The sequence below is a fragment of the Catharus ustulatus genome, chromosome 3 (genome assembly GCF_009819885.2).
Source record: "Catharus ustulatus isolate bCatUst1 chromosome 3, bCatUst1.pri.v2, whole genome shotgun sequence".
In the NCBI taxonomy this organism is placed as follows: domain Eukaryota; kingdom Metazoa; phylum Chordata; class Aves; order Passeriformes; family Turdidae; genus Catharus; species Catharus ustulatus.
Genome location: NC_046223.1, coordinates 75,569,283 through 75,592,037, shown reverse-complemented (window position 1 = coordinate 75,592,037; position 22,755 = coordinate 75,569,283). Strand labels below are relative to the sequence as shown.

The 22,755-nt window shown below is 36.5% G+C and overlaps 1 protein-coding gene across 4 annotated transcripts in view; it reads left to right on the top strand.

Annotated features, from left to right (window-relative positions):
• Nucleotides 1–22,755, top strand: part of GRIK2 (glutamate ionotropic receptor kainate type subunit 2) — a 374,579-nt gene that overhangs the window by 116,447 nt on the left and 235,377 nt on the right. For all 4 annotated transcript variants that reach the window (XM_033055340.2, XM_033055338.2, XM_033055339.2 and 1 more), the window contains 2 exons: nt 6,432–6,599; nt 10,672–10,929. In XM_033055340.2, the coding sequence (XP_032911231.1) occupies nt 6,432–6,599; nt 10,672–10,929 (426 nt within the window). The remainder of the gene's footprint in view (nt 1–6,431; nt 6,600–10,671; nt 10,930–22,755) is intronic.

Below are 22,755 nucleotides of genomic sequence, written 5' to 3'. Positions count from 1 at the left end.
TTGTTTGCATCTTGCCTTGAAACACCTCTTAGAAAAGTTGTTTATCATGAATAGCAGTTAACTATTTTCTCCCAAATTTTGCAACTTATTAAACAAAGCCTGTCTGAGAGTTCATGTTTCCTTAACCTGAAATAATGACTCAAAAAAAGAGATTTCAACTTGTCACATCAGGATTAAATCTGGACAGTATAATTATCATAGATTCAAAGTGTTGACCTGAGGCAAGGAAAAAAAATTCCTAGGGAAATTCATATAAATTTAGTAGTAAAATTTAAATACATTTGTATGCTTCCAAAGTCAAGTGGTGGGAAGAAGTGTTACTGGGCTTTAAAATAAATTTTTCTTCAGGCTCTTAGTCCCATTTCTAATGTTACTTAAGAAAGAGGTTTACATTGCTATATTTAAAAATCTACTGTATCATTTAAAAAAAATAGTGTTCAAGTCACATGTGTCTAATGCTAATTTTTATAGTATATTAATAAAGACCTTCATAACATTCAGTAAATTTGTGCAGATTGGTGCATGTTGATAATTTGGCTAAAATGTTAAATTTGTAGCTATTAAAACTAGTGTGTGTATGTGTGCAAGACCTCTATCCTGTTGGTTTGATATTAGAAAAAAATAATATTTTATATCTTCAAACAAAGTTAAGATTTGTGTTCATTTTCCCATAACTTTGTTAATGTGAAAAATGTTGTGTGAATGATATTTGAATTTAGGTATCCTGATTTCGTTTTTAAAAACCATGAAAGTTTTAATTCTGTGTATATAGTTCATGCATTTGCAATATCATTAGAACCAGTTATTTTAGGCTAGGTAATTTCAAGTAGTTTGCAAGCTTAATTTTGACAGATTTGATAGGCTCTGATCTGAGGTCTTCTGTTACATGTTTAAGGGTTTCGCTTTTCACAGGGCACAGATTGCAAAATAACCTGCAGCTGTAATCAGATGGCATTAATTTCTCATGAAACAAACAGGTGACTGTGACTGTACTAGAAACAAAGGAGAAATTCTGTAATATTAGCCAAATTTTCTATTACTTGTTTGGAGTCTCACTTGCATACTTTTGATGCTTGCTTGAATAAAGTTTTTTTCAAGTAGGTGACAGTAGCTCAGGTTCCATGGCATGCTGCTTTTGCAAAGGTTCTCTGCATGTAAGAGAAGAGATTTCATAATAACTCATTCTGGAACTTCTAGTTATCTAGTGATTCATGCAGTTAACCAGCTTTGTTCTTTCTGTTGGGTTTTGTTAGGAGTTATATAGAGATGATAATGCAAAACACACAAGAAGTCCCCTTCAAAAGGGTCTCTGTTATGGAACTGAGATGGAAAATTGAATCATTCATAAGGCTAATCTATTATTTGTGAAATTTGGTACTTCAGAGTACCAGGGGGATAATTTTTGCCAAGATGTATAACAAACTCTTTTTTTTTTTTTCTTTGGATTTTGAGTTTAAGAAAATTATTTGAAAAATGGGGAAAACAGGACAACTTGTAAACAATAAATGTCAATTCTACTACAGTTTCTTGATGGAAAATGCAGGTTTTTTCATTTGAGCAATTTTAAGACAAAATTTTTAGACTCGTATGATTTTAAACTATTTTAGATTTTTCTTTTTCCTTTGAAAATGGTAAAGACATCTACATTATATCCTTTTTGGTACAATATTACTCTTTCCTTTTCCAATAGTTTGTGTTACTGAACAAACAGTTATTCCATCAGTATTGCATTGATAATTGGTTTTTTTCCTATTTTTTCCTATTATATGACCACATTCTTTTATCTATTTGGTAAAAGAACTTGGCCATATAAAGGTTTTTTTCAATAGAGACAATTGATGAAAAATCCAAGTGGATTTCAAGTATATTAGAATCAGTTCTTTCATAACAACATTAATAGGAAATTTGAATTACCCCAGATGTCACTTCAAAGATGCAGTATTTAAAGAATATTTTTTAATTTCTCTGGATTATTTGACTTGGGTTGGCATGTCTGAAATAATCCTCATCACTATGATTCTTCAGGTGTTGATCATTCCTAAAAATCTTGTAAGCATTGTCGAAGTGGATACTGTGACAGTAAAAACTGGAAGTGTTCAGCTATACAGCTATCACCTACTGTACACAGCCTATAAAACTTCATGCGCTACAGATTGAGCTGTAGATACATGATCCCATATTCCCTGATGTAACTAATACAGGACAGAGACAACCTATCTCATCATTAACACTGTAAATGAAGGAAATTTGCATGAGTTCACGTTAAGAATAATGTAAACATTTTTTTACTACTTTTAAGTTTTCTCTCTCTGTTTTGAGGTAGCAGTGGAATTTCAGGCTATTCCTCCAGGATGTGCTGCTGATTGCATCTGAGAACTAATGTTTCTGCCTACCATGGGTCTATAAACACTGTTTAAAAAAACCCCAAATCTTAACATCTGCATTTTTCAATCTGTTAGACAGAGATAGGCATTGGTTTGGCTGCTTGTCCACATATGAATGGCAAGATTTATGACTCTTCTGTCTGCTTATCTGAAGGCTTGCAGTGCATTCCTCAATTTGACTATTAATAAGACTATCTTGAATACAAAGTAAAGCAGCAGTAAAGAAAAGCCTGCCTGGGAGGGAACAACACGACACAATATGCTATGACAGCTTCTGGATACCACCATCCCTTCATAATTAAGTATATCCGAACTAGAAAGCAAATTATTTTATTTTATTTTCCATTTGATAAAAATGCAATGTAATTAATGGTTTGTCTCCCAGTATTAAGCTAGTGGATTTGCATGATGCAGTCTTTAAAAGTGCTCATAATTTTTGTTGTTGGTGGTGGTTTTTTTGCTATTATTCACATATTCAGTGACAAATATAGGAATATAATAGTAAATTTATAGTTAATGAATAAGTTTCTACTTCTTATGTAGTAACGGAAAACTTCAATTTAAAACTTCTTATTCTTGTCAATACTTGAACTCATTTATATGACTTTACTGAGCATCCAGGAAACATCTAACGCATAGACTTCCAAGCAAAATGACAAGGTTTCTACATCTGGAGAATGAGGATCTGTTTTTTAATGTATTCTGATATTCAGAATTCAGACATATCTATCTGAGCTCCTGGTCTTCTTAGCGGTTGAGTTCGATTTAAACTATTTAGATGTTGAATTAAACAATGGGGTTGCCCTGTGTGCTCCATAAGCTTGACCAAAGCTATATTCTGAGGAACCTGGCATTTTCAGTCATTTTGCATATTAGTAGGACATGGAGCACTTTTGAGAACCAGATGATTTGGGTCTCTTAGTGTGTAAGGTTACAATGACACCCGTCAGCATCCAAAATATTTTACTATATATTTTACTAAACTGAAATGAAAGGACTCTAGTGGATTTTTCACAACCTACAGTTTAGAAAATAGATAGGCATCTTCAAATACATGGTATACTTTATATTCCTCTAGGGTTCTTATTTTTAATTTAAGTGTCTACCTACTGCAAAATGTGAAAATATTCAGGAGCAGAAAATAAGTTTTTCTTCCTCCTAGCGAAATATCCTAATCATAGAACAACAGAAGCAGGTTATTCTACTTCTCATTTTCTTAGGAGTGGAAATATACCCTGAAACAGACAGACCATATGATGCCAGGTTTTGGGATGTATTTTTTATCCACAGGAATAGAGAATAAGTCAGTGAAGTGAGTGAAAGAACAAATCACTGAATGGTGTATGTGGGTAATTACATATCATGGCCATTCAGAGGAGATAAACAAGGTCAAAACAAAATTTCTCTATTTCTCCTTTTTTTTTTTTCTTTTCTGAGAGTAGTGACTGAATCTCTGATAGGGAATTCCCTGCCTCGAGGATTTAAAAATTAGCATAATGAAAAATGCAAGAGTACAGAAGGAAGGTTGTACTGAACTTCAGACACATGTAAATTAGAGAATAAAACTTCCAATGTAAAAATTTCAGGAGAACAAAGAAACTATAATGTTTATTTCTTTTAATTAATCCATTTAGCTTAGGATATAATTAGGATTTTGTAATTGTTTGTGTGATACTGGTTTATTCAAAAGTATTTAAATAGCTGCCCTCCAGATGCCTTAGGAAAGCCTATGAGATCTATCTTAATTTTCATTTTATTTATGGAAATGTCTTTTTATTCTCTGAATATCTATACTTGTCATTTAACTAATTTTTAGATTTCTACAACAATTTAAAAATATTTTCCCCAAATCAAAATACTATCCTCCTATGTCACTGTTTGAATATCAGTGTTTGGATTCTCTAAGTCTTAGCAGCACAAAACCTTGTCTATTAGAATCTGTGTCCCTGAACAAAGCACTCCACTATCTTCAGAAGCAGTAGGTTACCTTTCATGTTCATATTCCATTATTGTGTAAATAAACATGGTCTTTTTTTGTTTTGAAGTGTACTAGACATATATTTACTGAATACTGTCTACATTTCTTTAGCTTTAACTTCTACAGTTTTGTTAATATTGGTTACTGATTGTATACACGTATACATATATATATTCTATGCTCAATCATTTTGGATTTCCCTAGATATTTAATTTTTCTAAAGAGTCTGCCTTTCCCATCATTGCCTCTTTTCCAGTTTGAAATGACAAATGTTTAAATAATTATTAGTCACATCTTATCAGTGGCTAGGGCTTGTGGTTTTAAAGTACAGTAATTTCATGACTATAAGGTGCACCAGATTATAAGGCGCACTTCCGAGTCTTGGCAAATTTCCAAACTTTGTCCATATATAAGATGGACTGGATTATAAGGCACACTACCAGGTTTCGATCAAAATTTGAGTCGAAAGGGTGCACCTTATAGTCGTGGAATTACTGCAATATTATATAAGCATCTACTCTTATGGCTTTTGCCAGAAATTAAAAGGCTGATCTGCAGGAAAAAAAAGTTAATGCCTCAATTTTGTAGTGAGAAATGGATTTCAAGAGGAAGAAGATTTGCAAATTTTTAATTTTTATATTTGATACTACCAGTAAATGGTAAATGCACATCTTTTTGCTTTAACAACAGTTCAGATGCTTGGTTACTCACAAGACTGTTTACAAACTGACTGCAGTTCTTGAAGTTTGATTTGATCCAGTTATTGGATATTCATATTGTGAGAGCTTCTTGCTGAGAAAGTAGCAGTGTTGAATAATTTTTTTTAGACAGTACAAGTCCAGGTAGCAACATTACTTTGGAAATTAATAAATACAAGCAAGGAAAGAGTGAATGAGTAACATTTCTTTCAAAGGCACAATACCTAGCTTGTAATTAGTGATCCTGTGATGATGGCCATTGTCTGTCCATTGGTATCGACAGGTCTCATTTTAACAGAGGGCTGAAGGGACCATAAGGATGCTGGTCATTTTTCTGAGGCATTCCATGTCACCACAGTAAGGACACAACCTCAAAACTACTTTCATGGTCACAGTATCCTTGGCTTTGCAGATCCAAGAATAAATTTTATTACCCCAAAGTACGTATAAATTTACATTCTATGGACAATAATATCTCATTAATGAGAAAAGCTGAAGCACAGCACTGTCTCACAAATATATCTGCTTCATTTACATGAAGGTTGGCTCAAAAGTGTTCTAGAAATTGTTTATTATTTGGGGCATGTCCTACTCTGGTAGCATGCCTTATTTGATGATGCTTTCTTTGCATGATAGAGGTTATACAGGATGTAGTTTTTTGGATTCCTCTATTTATTGAGAATGAAGTTAGCATCTACATGCAGTTCAGTGTGAAAGTGCAAAATCTGAACTTTTTGCTCAACATATTTACCAGTTCAGACAAACAGTCAGGCTAAAATAGCTTTAGATTTTAGTTTCTGGAGGCAATTTGAGGCAAACCAGTTCTATACTCTTTTGTATGTTGTATTTTCAGTGAACTGTTGAGTTAATTATTAATGTATTATAAGTAGAAAGCAAGAACCCATAAGTCTCCCTTCCACCTGACACACACACATAGGTCGTGGAAGATCTGGAAGGGACAAACATTCATTTCAACTTCAACTACATAAAATAGTAACACTAGTGGTAGTAACTATGTAATAATAAAATATACTTCATCCCTCTCCTATTTGTCTTCTAATTTAATTTGTGTGGTTAATATGTAATGCTACACTTTTTTTTTTTTTTTAATTCCCAATACCAAAATGAGTATTGAATGGGAAAAAACCAACATGTTTTCCCTAAGGTAAGTTCTAATCATTGCTGGTTTATTTGTTTCCTGACTCAAAGCTCATCAAAATCAGGAGTTGCACTGTATCAGGTTTATGAAATTAAATATTTCATGCTGATGAATCTTTTCCGAAAGGATTATTAAAGATGTTATTTTATGTTCTTTTTGCTTACTAGTGTCTTTTTTTTTTTCATTTTGTTTTGTCTTTGTCCCTTTTCCAGGAGGCATTTTTGAGTGTGTGGAATCTGGTCCAATGGGAGCAGAAGAATTAGCCTTCAGATTTGCTGTGAACACAATCAACAGAAACAGAACTCTTCTGCCAAACACCACATTAACATATGACACACAAAAGATAAATCTCTATGACAGTTTTGAAGCATCCAAAAAAGGTAACCTTTTGCATATTTAGTTTTTTAAAGTAAGAGCTAATGCTCACTTAGTTTACTTACCTGAAAAAATGTCTATCTGGTGAAGCCTTATGCAATGAGACTGACATTTTTGTCACTGACATTAAAAAAATGCTTTATTAAAGGTTGTAATGGCAACTGCTTAACAATTACATTGCCACCTTTGCTCCCACTAACCCTATCTAAAAGCTATTCCCTTAAATATTAAAATCTGAAATAAATCACTGAACATTGTGACTAGGGTGTTTCTGAGAACAGCTCCTTTGGAGTGAGAAATCTCACTATCTCCAAAATTTATCCAGTAAAATGCCAAGTTCCCCCAGATTCTACTGAACATGGGATTCAATTTTAAGCATTCAGTCACTTCAAGTACATTTTCACAAATGCCTTTATTTAGTTAATCATGGACTTCAAAAGGTAAATAATAATTGTAATTTTGTGCATCTTTTACCAGCATAACATAAAAATAAGCCTACGTATTAAGTCTGTGCTTAAGGCTATCACAGTCAGATTCATGTCTCGTATGAGTTAAGCTCTTTTCTCCTAAGTACAAATGATATGTTTACAGAAGAATTAAGAGTAGAAATTAATTTTGAACATTTTTCCTAATTTTTAAAATCTTTGCTTTAAAAAAAAATAAATTAAAAATCAGATTTTCAGATTGCTTTACATTTAAGTCGGGGACAACAGGCTCAAGTGTCTGCATCATTGCTGTTTCCTGGAAAGTGCAAACACCAAAAATTTCAATAAGTATTTATGGAAGAAAGCACAATACCTCATGTCAAAACTCAGTTAGACTGAATTTTACACTGTATTACATGTTCTTTAAAAACACTTTTTTATAAATTGAGGAGGACAATTCATATGAATGCTAGATACAACAAGACAATAAGGGTGAAAGAATTGGAGGACATCGTGAGTGTCTTATGGCAGGTTTCTAGACTAAATCTGCCAAGTGATCTGGTCCCAACATGTCTCTCCCAAGCATTAAAGACAAAAAGCTTTATACAGTAAAGGAATTTTGGTGTTATTGTGGGCTAAGAAGAGAGAAACACTTGATGTAATATTAGAAATTATACATAAGGAAAATCTTCTGGGTCGTGATTAGTGTACATGAAAGGACATCTTAAATGTGGAATTTAATACTAATTAAGTGTTCAACTTAGAACTGAGAGGAAATTTTTACCACTTATTTTAACAGATCAACAGAGTTAATCTTGCTAACCTGTTTTATCTGTTTATTTGACGAATAAATTATTCAAATATAGAATATTGTTAGGCATGAAAAGAGAGCATCTTTATTTGTACAGAAATACATACAGTTGGATCATTGAAAGATGATTATGAAAAATTGTCATGAAAATTGGTCATTTTTCATTTATGAAAAATTATAGGCTAAGTATTTATGCCTAGCAAGATGATTTCTTTACATAATAGCATTTATGGTAGAAGAAAGAGGCAAAAAATACACTTTCAATAGGGTATTTTTGAGTTGTTATTTTAGTGTTTTGGATGATAGATTAAAGCAGGTTTTGAGAGAGATTACTCTTTCCATCTCAACCAACAGTGAATAAAGGGGCTGAATCTTGATTCTGTTTCTTTCATTCTCCTTTCCTTCTCCCCTTCCAAATTCAACTGCTTCCTGACTCCTGCACGTGCTGACCTGTGAAATGCAATGGGACAGTTTCTCGCCATTCCTGAGGGAAGATGCTGACAGCAGAGAAATTTCTCCTGAGATCTTTAATTCTTGAATTATTTCTTGAGAAAATGCAACTACTTTTAGCCCTAACCTGGGGTTTACTAGCCTGAATATTATGTTGCTAGCTCTTGTTAGACTATAATAGCTGAAGTTAGAATGGTAACATGCTATTGATTAGACATACTGAATAGATTGCATATATTCTTTTTTCCCCACTTGCATCTTGGATGAGAATGCAACACTTTATTTGTAACTGCTCAGGCTATATCAAAATCTGTGTAATCTTCTAGTACTAGTAGCTTTTTGCATCATCAATTCACAATACAGACAACTGCATTTGTGCTCATAGTGCTTTAGTTCAGAATCAACGGCTAAAGGTTAACACAAAATGGTTCATTTTATTGTGATGGATCCAAAGCAGAATTTTAACAATGGAGTTAAAGCATTTGACTCATTTTTGTGGTTCATTATCATGTCCATTAGTGAGTAGGCAGGCACTGCATCAAAAATAGCCTGTTTAGATGTCTTATTAACACATACTTTTGAAGTTGAAAATAGATAAAATATTAATGGCTTTTTCAAGGTACTATATGAATAAGCAATCTGAAGGCAAGATGATATTTCCAAATATGATATTTCTACTGTTTCAGTGAAGAATAATGTAATGCAACAAAATATCCCTCAATATTCTAGGAAAATTGGTATGCGTCTGATAGAGCCAGTGCCATATTAAATCACGTGTGAGAGCATTGCATTATTCAAATTTCAGAAAGAGGGAAAAAAAAAGTCCATTGAAAAGCCATCTGGTAGCTATTGCTGTTGTTAGTGATCCCATTTACTGACATTTGCATAAAGCTTGTTGATTACTCTTAGGAAGGGCAATATTAGCATAAATGTTTTTTTATTGAGCTAGTCATTCAGGCAACACACCGAATAGCAATGAAGATCCTGTGTGTCTGACAAGTTTATTTAGACCACTGGTGCTCTGCAGCAATAACAAGGTGTGCCAGCATAGAATGCACTTGAAAGACTTGGCAATATTTTCATCCAGTTGAAAAGAGTGTGCACAACACTTAATTTTGAATTGATGAGAAAAGCAATGCAGCAAGATGTGTTTCTACTGCTTGTTTCCTCAGCTGTCAAGAACATTGATGGTGGAGTAACAAAATTAATCAAACCCCATATAAATACTCATGTCTAGTTTGGTTTTCATTACTTCTCTTTACCAAATGAGTTGTTTTCCTAGAAGACAGAGCTGCATATTCATAAAGGTTATGCCTGTGGTAGTGAATGAGATAGGAGCAAGGCCATTGGCCAAATCTCTGGTCTTCAGTATTGACTACTTTTTCCTGCCTTCATTTTGGCATGTCCTAACAAATATTCAGCAAGATAATACTGGAGTATGCTGTGGGAGATGATACAGACCAAAGACTACAGTAATTTCACGACTATAAGGCACACCCTTTTGACTGAAATTTTCGCCTGAACCCGGAAGTGTGCCTTATAGTCCGGTGTGCCTTACATAATGTACAAAGTTGCGAAATTTGCCGACTCCCGGAGGTGCACCTTATAGTCTGGTGTGCCTTATGGTCATGAAATTACTGTACTAATAGACAGTACAGGTAGGGCCACCTTGTATCAGAAAATAGGAAGCTGAACCGCTTGAATATAACAGTACCATGGGAGTGACTCTCAGGACCAGTTTTATATACTCATACAAGTATAGCAAAACTGAGCATTTCCAGTTTTTCAGAAGGGACACTTAATTTTTTTTTCACTAACAGACATCAATTAAATTGTAGGGAAAATATTACTCCTTAAATAGTACTGACTAATATGCTTATTTCAGATACAGAAATTCAAATGTCCATTTTAATGAAATTAATTGTGCCTTTAACTGTGAACTACTTCACATGTAAAATTTCTGAGTAATTAGGACCTCAGTGTTGATTGATCGAGGAGGAAGTTATGACTTAAACAACGTAGATTAGGATACTGTCCTGTTCGACCCTTTTCCAGATGTAAGATGCCGCTAAGCACAAACCTGTTTTATTTGTCTGTACTTTTTAAGACATTCAATTGCTAGCCTTAGACAGCAGACATAGAAATGTTTAATAAGCACAGCTGAGCACCATTTAGATGTTAAGAGTCAGTATACGGCAGTTTGTAATGAAAACTTGGAAGCATATTCTGAAGTTGAAACGTGTAAGTCAAAGTGTTACACAAGAAGGGAACTCTGTCAGTAAGACAGTCATGTTTCATGGGGTGCCTTTTGTTTAATATGAATTGTGCAATACCTTCTGGCACACTGCCTTTTTCCCTCTCATCATTGACAGACTTCTGTCTCCTCTTCAGCCTGCGATCAGCTGTCCCTTGGGGTGGCAGCCATCTTCGGACCATCCCACAGCTCCTCGGCTAACGCTGTGCAGTCCATCTGCAACGCTTTGGGAGTTCCACATATCCAGACCCGCTGGAAACATCAGGTGTCAGACAACAAGGACTCCTTCTATGTCAGCCTCTATCCGGATTTCTCTTCACTCAGCCGTGCCATCCTTGACCTTGTGCAGTTCTTCAAGTGGAAGACAGTTACTGTTGTTTATGATGACAGCACTGGTAAGCCCAAAGCATCAGACTGTGTGCAGATCTATTCACATACACAGTGAGAGGGAGGAAGGGTGTCACTACTCATAATGTAAGAAATCTTTAATAATTTGCAAGAATTTTATTGGTGAGGTAGTGTATAACAAATAATGTGGACTACTAGCATAAGTATTCTCCTAAGTATGCTTCAGTTGCTGAATTCTGTGTTTGAGCTCACAGCTGCCAATAAATTGGTCACACTCTGTGTTTTCTGTGGTATCTTAACACTTGCTAACAGCTATGTTTTTTGATTTTACTTAAAACTTAAACTTGGAAGAAAAATACGGTAACTTGAAAGATACACTATTGTGCCCAGTGAAGTAGAAAGCCTACATTCTGGTTCTGCTTCTGGTGTTGGTTGAGTTCTAAAACAGATGCCATATTTGTTTGGAATTTTAGTATCATTTTTTTCAGATAAAAGTGAAAAAGGACCCCTGGTCTCAGTTCCTAGCAATTGGAACAAAAGGAAGTTTGCAGGCTTGTTTTGCAGATGAATTACAAGAGTTAAAAATGAACTCCTGACTTTCCAGCAGAAATATACTAGGTTGCTACCTTTCCCTTAGTCACCCTAAAATTTGTTTTCCCTGTCAGCTTTGCCATGACAGTTGCACCTTTGAAAATTGCTGTACAACTTACATGTCATTTGAAGTCTAGCGGTGGTCAGAAATAAGACCTCGGTTAAGAGGAAAATATCATTGTAATGGAAGATACAAGGCAGATAGTAGGCCAAAGGAGATGCATTAAATCTTATTGGAAATGCTGCTACCTTCTTCTATACTGGTTGATCCATCATTGTCAGGAAAAGAGCATAGTGAGCCTCAAATTCTTCTCATGGTTCATTGAACCAGAAGGCTGTTGATGTGCTCATTACACGATGCTACTGTCTATCCAAATATGAAATTAAAAATATGAAGTCAAGAAACAATGTGAAACTACCTGTAGAGAAGGCTTACTCTGCTAGATGAACAGCAGTTACTACAGCAGGACAGAACACCTGCTTGCTGTTCACGCTCAGATAAGATGTATGTACCAAAAGGAGGAGGGAACGGAGAAGACTGTGTGCAAAAGTCATTATAACTGATGTTTTTCTTTGTGCTTTTTAAAAAAAATTCAAGGCAGTGACATTTAGAGGCTACCTTATGACAAGTTTGTTGGCTGATGTTACCAAAAGTCTCAGGCAACAAAATTTTTGACTTAAGCTTTAAAATAACACTTTAACATTATAGATTTAAGGCAAGTAATATGTAGTTTGTTTCCTTTTTTTCTCTTTATCTTTTTTTCTAAATTTCTAAATTATTATTCTGAAACAGGAAAGAAAGTTAAAGCTTCAAATTTTAACCATGTGATGATAAAAAGAAGAGAGCTGTGGTGACAGTTATTGATTTAGATTTGTGTAAATTAGAAATATTCACCTTGATTAAAATATTTTAGAACCTTATTATTTTTTCAAGAACAGGTTACCCCTTAAAACAATCAATTCAGTTAGAAAATTCATGTTTTAATACTTAGAAACCGCTTTGTTCAACAATTTCAAATAATTCTCTTCCATCCAAAAAAAAAGTCAGCAAAAAATATTTCTTGTTTAATGATCTCTCCATATTCAAAGATACGTTGTTGACAGCCTTGATAGACCTGATCTCAATAAAGCATGTTTTGAAGCCATGACATAATTAGAAATGGGAATTAAAATGAAAAAGTGGGTATTATTGTATATATTTTGATCTACTTGTCCTACCTGTTATTACCGTTAATATTTAAAAGAGAAAAAAACCCCAAACATAAACTCTCTTATAATAATTTTTAAATAAATTTCACAACGAATTAGTAGATAATTTACAGTAATTTCACGAATACAAGCCGCACCAATTTGACCAAAATTTTGGTGGAAACCCGGAAGTGCGGCTAATATTCCGGGGCGGCTAATCTATTAACAAAATTCTAAAAGCTGCCAACACGGAAGTGAGAGCCCGCGGCAGCCCCAAGCCAAGCTGGAGCCCGGCCGGCCCCGGCAGAGGTGGGAAAGCCTGGCAGAGGCGGGGCCAGCAGTGTCGGGGGCGGGCGGCAGAGCCTGAGCCAGCAGGGCGGGGGAGCCCGGGAGAACTGGGGCTAGCAGCGCAGGGGAGCATGGCAGAAGCAGGAAGGCCGGCGGGTGGGGCTGCCTGGCAGCGGGGGAAGCCCAGCATAATCGGGGCCAGCAGCGTGGGGGAGCCCGGCGGTGCGGGGGCCTGCAGTGCCGGCCAGGGCGAGGAAACGCGGCGGCGGTGCAGACGGGAGGGGGCGGCCGGCGAGCCTGGTGGCGGCGGCGGCAGCCCTGCCGGCGGGGCGAGCGAAAGCGGCGCTCGCGAAAGCGCCGCCGCGAGCCGCGAACCGCGAGCCGCGAACCGCGAGCCGCGAGCCGCGAGCCGCGAGCCGCGAGCCGCGAGCCGCGAGCCGCGAGCCGCGAACCGCGAACCGCGAGCCGCGAAAGCGCCGCCGCGAACCGCGAGCCGCGAACCGCGAGCCGCGAAAGCGCCGCCGCGAACCGCGAGCCGCGAACCGCGAGCCGCGAAAGCGCGGCCGCGAGCCGCGAACCGCGAGCCGCGAGCCGCGAGCCGCGAGCCGCGAGCCGCGAGCCGCGAGCCGCGAGCCGCGAGCCGCGAGCCGCGAACCGCGAGCCGCGAACCGCGAACCGCGAGCCGCGAAAGCGCCGCCGCGAACCGCGAGCCGCGAACCGCGAGCCGCGAAAGCGCCGCCGCGAACCGCGAGCCGCGAACCGCGAGCCGCGAAAGCGCGGCCGCGAGCCGCGAACCGCGAGCCGCGAGCCGCGAGCCGCGAGCCGCGAGCCGCGAGCCGCGAGCCGCGAGCCGCGAAAGCGCCGCGGGGCGGGCGCGGCGCTCGCGAGGCGCGGCGCGGGGCGAGCGAAAGCGGCGCGGGGAGGGCGGCGAGCCCGGCGGCGGCAGCCCTGCCAGCCGGGCGAGCGAACGCGGCAGCGGGGCGGTGCTGACGGGAGAGGGGGGCCAGCGAGCCCGGCGGCGGCGGCAGCACCACCCGGCCAGCCCCGCCGAGCCGTGGCGCTGAGCTGGGCTACCCGGCCCCGTCGGCAACCATGAGCGGGCCGAGCCTGCCTGGCCCCGCCCCGAGCCAGTAAAGCCCGCTATGCCGCGATCCTCTTACTAATTGGCCAATTTGTGAAAGCTGCGCACGGATTCTCGCGACGAACGAAAGTGCGGCTAATATTCGGGGTGCGGCTTATCTATTGACAAAGACAGCAACATTGTCGAGGCACCGGGGGTGCGGCTTATAATCCGTGCGGCTTGTATTCATGAAACTACTGTAGTCTATTTGAAAAGCATAAAGAATTATTCGTGGATGTAATCTCTTTAAAATGATATTTCTTTCTGGAGTGGTCAGGCCCTTCATATTATGATACTAGTTGTTCCCATGGATAAACAGTAATCTCATCTACAACATCTTGTTTGTCTTTCCCTTGAAATCGATTTCTGAAGAGGCAGAAAAAATCAATCAGTTTTAGAAAGGTTATCCTCTCTCTTTTTTTGTGGTGTTTTGTGTAAGTGAATTTAAATTCTACTTGTTAAAGACTGTTAAGATTTTATATATGCTGGAGTTCAAGTGCAAACTGATGGGTTTTGAGGCAGGCAGAGAGCGGAACCTTTTGAAAGGAAGTAGTTGCTTGACCTTAGGAAGAGGTTCTCTCCTGTCATAGGATAAGACAAATATTCAGCTGTGAGTTTAGGACTGGAGTTGAATATCATGTTTCAACTAAGATTTAGAAATTGTGTTGTATGACTTGTGCCATTTAAGACTTAATTTCAAATTGTTAAAATGAAGTAAATGAAGAAAAAATATTTATTACTGTTTATGTGTGTTTCTTCCATTTGATCAGTGGTTCCTTGGTGTAAGATGGATATAATTCTTCATTCCTTTCTCCTTTGTTTCTCTTTTAATCACCCACATTTTACACTCCCTTATTGAATAGTTGCTTAGGATGATAATGTATGCCTTTTTTAAAGATGATTTTAGAGCTATGGATTTCCTTCATCTGAATGGACAATTCCCCAGAGGGCATCCTGGTCAAGACATATGTTGGTATAGCAACTACAATGATAATTGCTTAAACTAACATTGTTTGAGAGATTCATATTTGCTTTATGTACTTTTATTACTGTTGTGAACGTGGATATGAAAGGAGTTGATACTTTTATTATAGAGCGGAAGAAGAGGTATAAAGCATGCATAAACTGGTCTAGATATTTCTCCAATAAATTGTGAGGGCTTTCCCCTATTTTAAAGTCCCGTGAGATTGTAGGTTGACTCTGAGGCAAAGAATGATTTCATGTATCTATTTAACTATTTATATTTCTAAAAATGTGTTTATGTCCTAAATGTTAGGACTCGGTTTTATGATTTTTCTAAGGAATTGTTAAAGTTTTGCAATAATAAAGAAGAGATATCTCATCTACTTCAGAGCTAAAAAAAAAATAAATTGTGTCCATGCTCTTCAGCTCCTCAGTGTGGGATACATCTTCTGGAGTAAAAACAGCTCTGTGGTTACTTAATATTGCAGCCAGTAAAAGACCATGTTAATTCTGGTGTGACTCCCAGAGTTATGCTAGAGACCAATACTCCAAGTGCACATTACAGCTGCCCCTGGACAGCACCATCCAACTCTATTCAATCCCCCATGTTTCTGCTTTGTGCAAAGGAATTTATGTGACTGGTCCATGGAAGTGTAGATGCAGTCTTCCATACTGGTTTTTTTGTGCCTATCAATCTACAGAGTAGCTGCCTTCAAAAAATTAATGAGGTGTCCCTGCCTCTGAGGATGGGATTGTAACTGGAGGATGATTAAGGGATCTTCCAACCCTAATTATTTTATGATTCTATAAGCTGTATAAAATGGATATTGGTATTTGATCTGGATCTAATTTAATTTGAGTTCAGGCAGTATGAAGGTGGTACAGGGAAAGTCAGTGCTTGTTCAGAGCCCAGTCCAAAATAAGAGAAAATTTGGAATCCCAGTTTCCCTTTGTAGTAATCTAAGAGATTACTACTGAGAGGGGCCATTAGTTTGTTGTCTCCCTCATTGAAGCATTCTCCCTATATTCTCAGAGGAGGAATAGCTGTACATCTTACTCCTAATTTGAGAAGAGGCATAAGTTGTTTTTAATGCACTATGGTTAGCAACCAGAGCCTGATCCATGCTTTATGATGCAGAAGTGGCTTAGTCAGAGAAGATATTCATCATATGCAGTCCAGCTATTGCTCCTCATGTCAGACTGAGCCTCAGAATACTGTTTTGTTCTGAGCTGATCAGACCTGCCTCGTGTTCAGGGGTCTGTAATGAGGAATGCAAGATAGCTTGCCTCAGGAGAAAATAGAGGTTGTGCCATGCTGGAATAGGTACAGAGAAGCTTCTGGAGGGATGTGATCAATAACAGTGGAGTGAGCAAAGATCAGATTTGGTACAGTGTAATAAGGAAGACTCAAGACTGTACAAATAAGATGAAGCTGATGAATGAACTAGAAAGGTTAATTCTACCCGGACTCAGTAAGAAGAGATGCTGTTTTTTACAGTGAGAGTATAGTAATAGCAATAAAAATGAACATAGAATGGAGAAAGGTTTTAATATTTTAATAAAGCCTCTGCCCTGGTAGCATTTTATAGGGTAAAATGACAATAAGTAGATGAGTTTTTTCTTTCAGGAATTAGAAATGTGTGAGTCTTTTTTTATATGGATCTCTGTTTTAATAGTCCTGTACTCACTCTCATTGTTTTATTTTTTTTCCCATTGAATAATACCTAATTTCTGCTTCCTTCTATGATTTAATTTCCTTTTTTTTCTTTCTCTCAGGAATTTTTTTTAATACAGTCCATCTGTTGTAAAGGCAAAAATATTGTAATGGGGCTTTAAAAATTTTTTCATGCTGGAAAAGATAAACATTGCTTTCTTCGATAATTTTAAATGGAAAGTATATTCCTTTTAACTAGTATTTCATGTTAAAAAACAAATACAGAAACAAACAAACCCCCAGCCATATCCTCCCCCTTCTCCTCCCCCCCCAAAAAAAATCAAACTAACCCAAAAACCCAAATGTAAAAAACCTCCCTGCAAGATGTAATGAGAGGTTGGTTACTGTTTTTTTCCCCTTAAAGTAATTTTGGTCTATTTGTTAATTAAATTCCGCTAAACTGTCCCTGGACACTAATTAAGTCCTTTCAGATTTACAGATTTGCTATAGTCAATTGTCTTTAAGAAAGAAATGTGAAAAAATGACAATATGTTCATCAGCTGCATGTCCTAATGGATTTAATTGGTCTCAAAGCAGTAACTTAATTTCAAGTACATATTCTAATCTCTGTGCTAAAGCAAACAGACTAGACAAACTGTAAACAACTTTGTGAATCTCAGACAGAAAAAAAAAAAGGAAAAAATACATGAATAGTTAGATTATGAGCTTTTAAATTATAGTGGCACTTGTATGGATATCAGTATATTGATACTTTTATATATCAACAGAACAAGTTGATATAAACAGGGTTCTGGATATTTTTTCTAAATTAACTTTTGTTTTGGTCTTGAGTGAATGAGTATAGACACCAAAAATCTGTTACATCTATGAACAGAAGCCAAAGTAACTGCTGAAAAAATATTTCAGAAATAAAAATGTTTTGTGTTGATCTTTAGTACTGAATCCTGTGCTTTAACTGAAGTGAAGGAAGTTGAAAGGCATCATTTTGTTGATAAATTCACTCTAGTATGCGGGTCTCATTGATTTGTAATAAAATGGTAATTCATTTCTTGGGACCAGTACTAAAATTCCTATTATCCAATTCCTACTGTATTTGGTGTTATTTTGGCCTCACCTTGATTTTGTGTGCAATTCTGGCCCCCACAATTTAAAACTATTATTAAGGTACTTTAATGTGTCCTGAGTAGGCCACCAAAGCTGGTGAAAGGGCTGGAAGGCATGATGTCCTGTGAGGACTGTGTACTTGTGAATTTTGGAGAAAAAATGATTGAAGGGTGACTTCATTGCTCTCTGCAGCCTCCCGAGGAGGGGAAGCACAGAGGGAGAGGTGCCAATCTCTTCTTCCTGATATCCAGTGACAAAACATGTAGGAATGGCTCAAAGTTTCATCAGGAGAGGTTCAGACTTGAAATTAGGAAATATTTATTTATTTACTAAGAGGTTGGTCAAACACCATAACAGACCTTCTAGAGCGGTGGTTGATGCCCCCAAGGCTGTCTGCATTAAAGAGGCATTTGGACAATGACTTTAACTTGCTTTTACTAGTTCAGCCCTTAAACGGTCAGGTATTTGGACAAGATGATGGTTGTATGTCCCTTCCAATTGAATTATTCTATTCTATATTTCTAAATAAGAAATATTATCTTATTTCCGGGTATCTTACATCTTGTGGTTTGTTACAGTTGGGGTTTTTTCTTTAACCCTATGATTGCTGAAAGGACAGCCCCTTTTGTAGTTAATATAATTTTAAAGTGAGGGGAATGAAATATCTTGTGGGGGACATGGATGTGGGATGATGGCAAGTGGGCAATACTGCTAAAGGGTTAAGTATAAAAAACTTCAGAGTGATTCAAAGTAAATTTTGGCTAGGGGCAAAATTTCTCTTTAAGGAAAATATGTGCAGTGAGCTATAAAGATGAGAAAAAGTTTTTGAGATACTTGAGGGAACCGGCAACTGAGAAGACAAAGAAATGGGTTGGTCTGAAAAGGCCTGGTTGTCTCTGCTTCTAGATAAATGAATTAAGCAACATGTCAATTTACATTAAAAGTTGTTCTCCTTTATAAATACATATATAACAGTGGTCTATTCTGAGAGAGAAGGAATGAGAGTTGAGAATACTATATTTGAAGGTTTGAAACTGTACTAATAACAGTGCATTTCACCGCAATTTAGAAGATAAGATTTAAATTTGGTGATCTGTAACAGAAACTTATGAACTGACATGGCTGGCATGAAGTATAATGTATTTCAGTTTTGAAATTTTGATATTTTTGAAAGGCAAAGAATGGAAGACTGGCAGAAATAAGATGAAATTTCTTGAAGATAATCTGGGATGCTCAGTCCACAGTACAGTAGGAGACATCTGCTGGGACCAGGTGAAAGAAAGCACAACGGAATACTAGTGTTTTGCATTGCTGTGGAACAAGATTCAAAACAATCTCTAAACCATTAAAATTGACCAGACAAGGCTTTTACTTCCTATCCTTCTAGAATCATCTAACAAAATTAACCACAGGCAGTACTTTAATATCAACAGATACCTCAAATTAGGTGTTCGCTGGGAAAGGAAGTATAGCAGGACACAGCTGTTAAAACAGCTGTTAGAAAGATACAGTGTATGTTGACTTTTTTAATACTGAAAATATTGTGATATTTCTGATACTGACTCTATGCTTGGGAATAAAAAGTGATGGTTTATAATCAGGATAGTGCAAAGCAGCAAAATGTACTAAACAGAATTCAAGGAAATGGTGAGAATTTTAGGGTTGTCCTTTGTAGGACCAGGACTTGGACTTCAGTGATCCTTGTGGGTTCCTTCCTAGGGAGTATTCTATGAGTCTATGATGATTAAGTAAATATTGTTAAAACTGTAATTTCTCCCAAAAGAATTAGGTGGATTCTAAAATGAAGCGTAAATAACACTTGGTTCAAAAGAAGAAACAATTATCAAGGAACATAAGTTTTCAAATTATTGGAGCAAGAGGCTTCTGAAAAACTGTAAAATTAGGTGATCTTCAGTTAATAATTACCTTTGAAAATATGGATAGTAGAACAAAACTTGAGAAGTTTGGGTAAGATAGGCAAACTCAGCTCATCCCAACTTTGATATTTGTCCAGATTTTGAAGTACACTTATCCTCGTTCCTGATGTTTAATTAACATCTAAATCATCCACCTATTCCAAACAGCTTCCTTCCTGACATGGAACCTGCCTAGAATGGAGTAGAATAAAGTGAAGTTGCAGTATGAATTTGTTAACTAGGTTTTGTTTTGTTGGTTTTGGTTTGTTTTTGTTATTGTAGGTTTGGGGTTTTTTGTTTTCTTTGGGGTTTTTGTTGTTTATTTCTGGTTGATTGATTGGATTGGGGTTTTTTGTTCTTGTTGGTCTTTTTTGTTTTGTTTTTTGTTGTTGTTGTTTTAAATAGACCAGTTAACTGAATTTCTATTCCTGGGAAAAAGAATCCTGTTTACTTGTAAGCACTAAAAAATTCTCAAAGTGTTAAGTTTGCTGAAACTTGAGGTTTCTTTTATCAAGAGCAAATAATGTAAAATTTCTTTCTTTACCCACGTCAGTGGGCCTTGTGGGCAAAATTAAAAAAAAAAAAATAGTTGATACAATACATATTGAGTTAAGAAAGCCAAACTGTTCAAGCTGACATTCAGATATGCAAATTAGAACCACAGGTACTTTATGCAAGTGTCAAATGGATGCAAACAAAGAGTAATAAACGTAAATAGATTGGTTACAGCTTACTGAAAAGATAGACTTGCAAGGTTAATTTTCTGGTGTGAAGAGCATATAAATTGCATAAACAGGTGGCAATCTCAGAAGTTACAATACTCTAGAAAAGATAATTAGTGCTGAAGTATTTTAATAGTTCTCTCTCAAGCATAAGACTTGGTCACATCGTGGATAAGCCAACAATGGCATTATGAGAAAGAAAACATAACATTGAACTCAGGTGTCTGCTCTGAAATTCCATGTGTAAAAGATTCCTAGGTAATTAAAATTTCATCTGCATTAAAAAAAAAGTGTCACATTTCTTACATTGCTCTTTGCAGCATATCTCAAGAAAGATGAGGGTTCTCCAGATCAGAGGTTAAGGAAAATAGGACCTGGGAGGAGAAGACTCTAAGGGCATTACTTTTCTGTAGTAGACATGGACAAAAAAGTCTTGCAAAAGGAGACACAGAAACTATCCTTCATTTAAGAGAATAATTAGACACATGTTTAAAACTGTAGCAGAAAGACTTCAGCTAGGAATATTTAGGTTCGAACAAAATAACAGGTGTCCTTGAAAGGCTATGGAAAATCCACCAAATGAGTTTAGTGGTTTGTTGATGTTTTTTCTGGGTGGTGTTGGCTTTTTATTTAAATTATTATTAATTTTTATTCTTTTTTTTTTAAACATCATTGTTTTCATACTGATCTTTCTAGACAGAATAGAGAGAGAAAAGGCAGGTAAGGGTGACCTTCAAAGGTCTCTATCATGACTTTCAACTGCCACAGGTGCTGGAAAATGTTGCTATCAAATGTGCAGAAACATTAAATTATAAATGAATATTAAGTTACTCCACTGTCATTGATACTGATTTCTCAAATTTTATTTATATTTATATTATGTATAGATGAAAACTTCATCTGTTTGTACTTTTGTATAGTTATAATGTTTTGACTTGTGCAGTTCCAACTAGCACTTGTTCTGGTTCTATGAAGCAGATGCAGAATTCAGGTTACTGATTGTTTATGAAGGGCTAGGTGGGTACCTTTTCTGCAAATAAATACATTTATGTATAAATCATATCAAAGACAGAGATTGGGGTGGTATAGCTTAGAATAGAATGTTAAATGGAACTGTGCTTGTTCATTTCTAAGTTGTGCATTATCAGTTCATAGTTATTTTGTGTTGCTTTAGTGGAATGAATGAAATGAGTATCTAAAGAAGGGTTATATTTGCCAGTGAGAACAAAGCAGACTTGAATCTTCCCATGCATATAAGCATGTAGTTCTGTTCAACATCTTTTTGGTCACTGGTTCAGAGATGTTACAGCATTGATAAAACTTTTATTTAATATTTTTATTGAAGAAAATAGAATTTTAAGCCTTTTTAAAATAAATTCAAATTTGATAAAATTAGAATAATTAATAGCACTAAAAATTTGGCAAATGAAGAAATATTATCCTGAATGATTACATATTCCATAGTGTATTTTAAATACAGAGTGTTTCAAGTGCTCTACACAATAGTTTTAAGTGAAAATTCAATTATTAATTATGTGCCAAACCTAGTTGTGGTATCTGGATGAAACTGGCTAGTGTATTCCTTTACTAAGATGGCTATTGCACATTTATTCTGTAAAGTTCAGAGATATTTTTCCAGTGTCATATGAATATATCAGCAGTATGGAGGATGTTGTGAAGTTAAAGTTTCATTTTCAAGTACTTTCAGTCTTTATGCATATGTTAGCAATTAATTTGTTTAGTTGTCTGAAGAAAAAGAGTTAAATTCTGTTATTATTTTCTGGTGAATGGGCCTGTAATTGTTCTTTGAGAATAATTCTATACAGATTTTAATTAATTTTTTTTGGAAAGGAAAGCAAATGTTAACAAGTTAACAAAATGCATGATTCTAGCCCATTTTTCAGGAAAACATATTAATACCACTCGCACCCATATTTTGGCCAATAGTTGAAATTGGACTTACAGTAACAAGACTCAGTATAACAAAAAAAACCTATGGATTTAAAATAAGTAAATTTTAAAAGTTTATAAGGTACTTTATAGTATTTTTCTATTTTCTATTTTTCTAAGGAACAGAAGTCGGGGTAATATTTCCAGAAATTGTAAAAGTGAACATATTCCAAATAGTGCTTTAAACTGTTTTGCTTTCATGGATTTAAATAAACTTAAGAATTTAAATCTTACAGAAAATTTTTTAGGGAACTTCTAATTAAAATAATTACTTCTTCCATGAACACTGGAAATTTTTATGATGCCCAAATACAGAAATATGTGATAGCAAAACTAAGTGAAAAATGAAAAGAGGA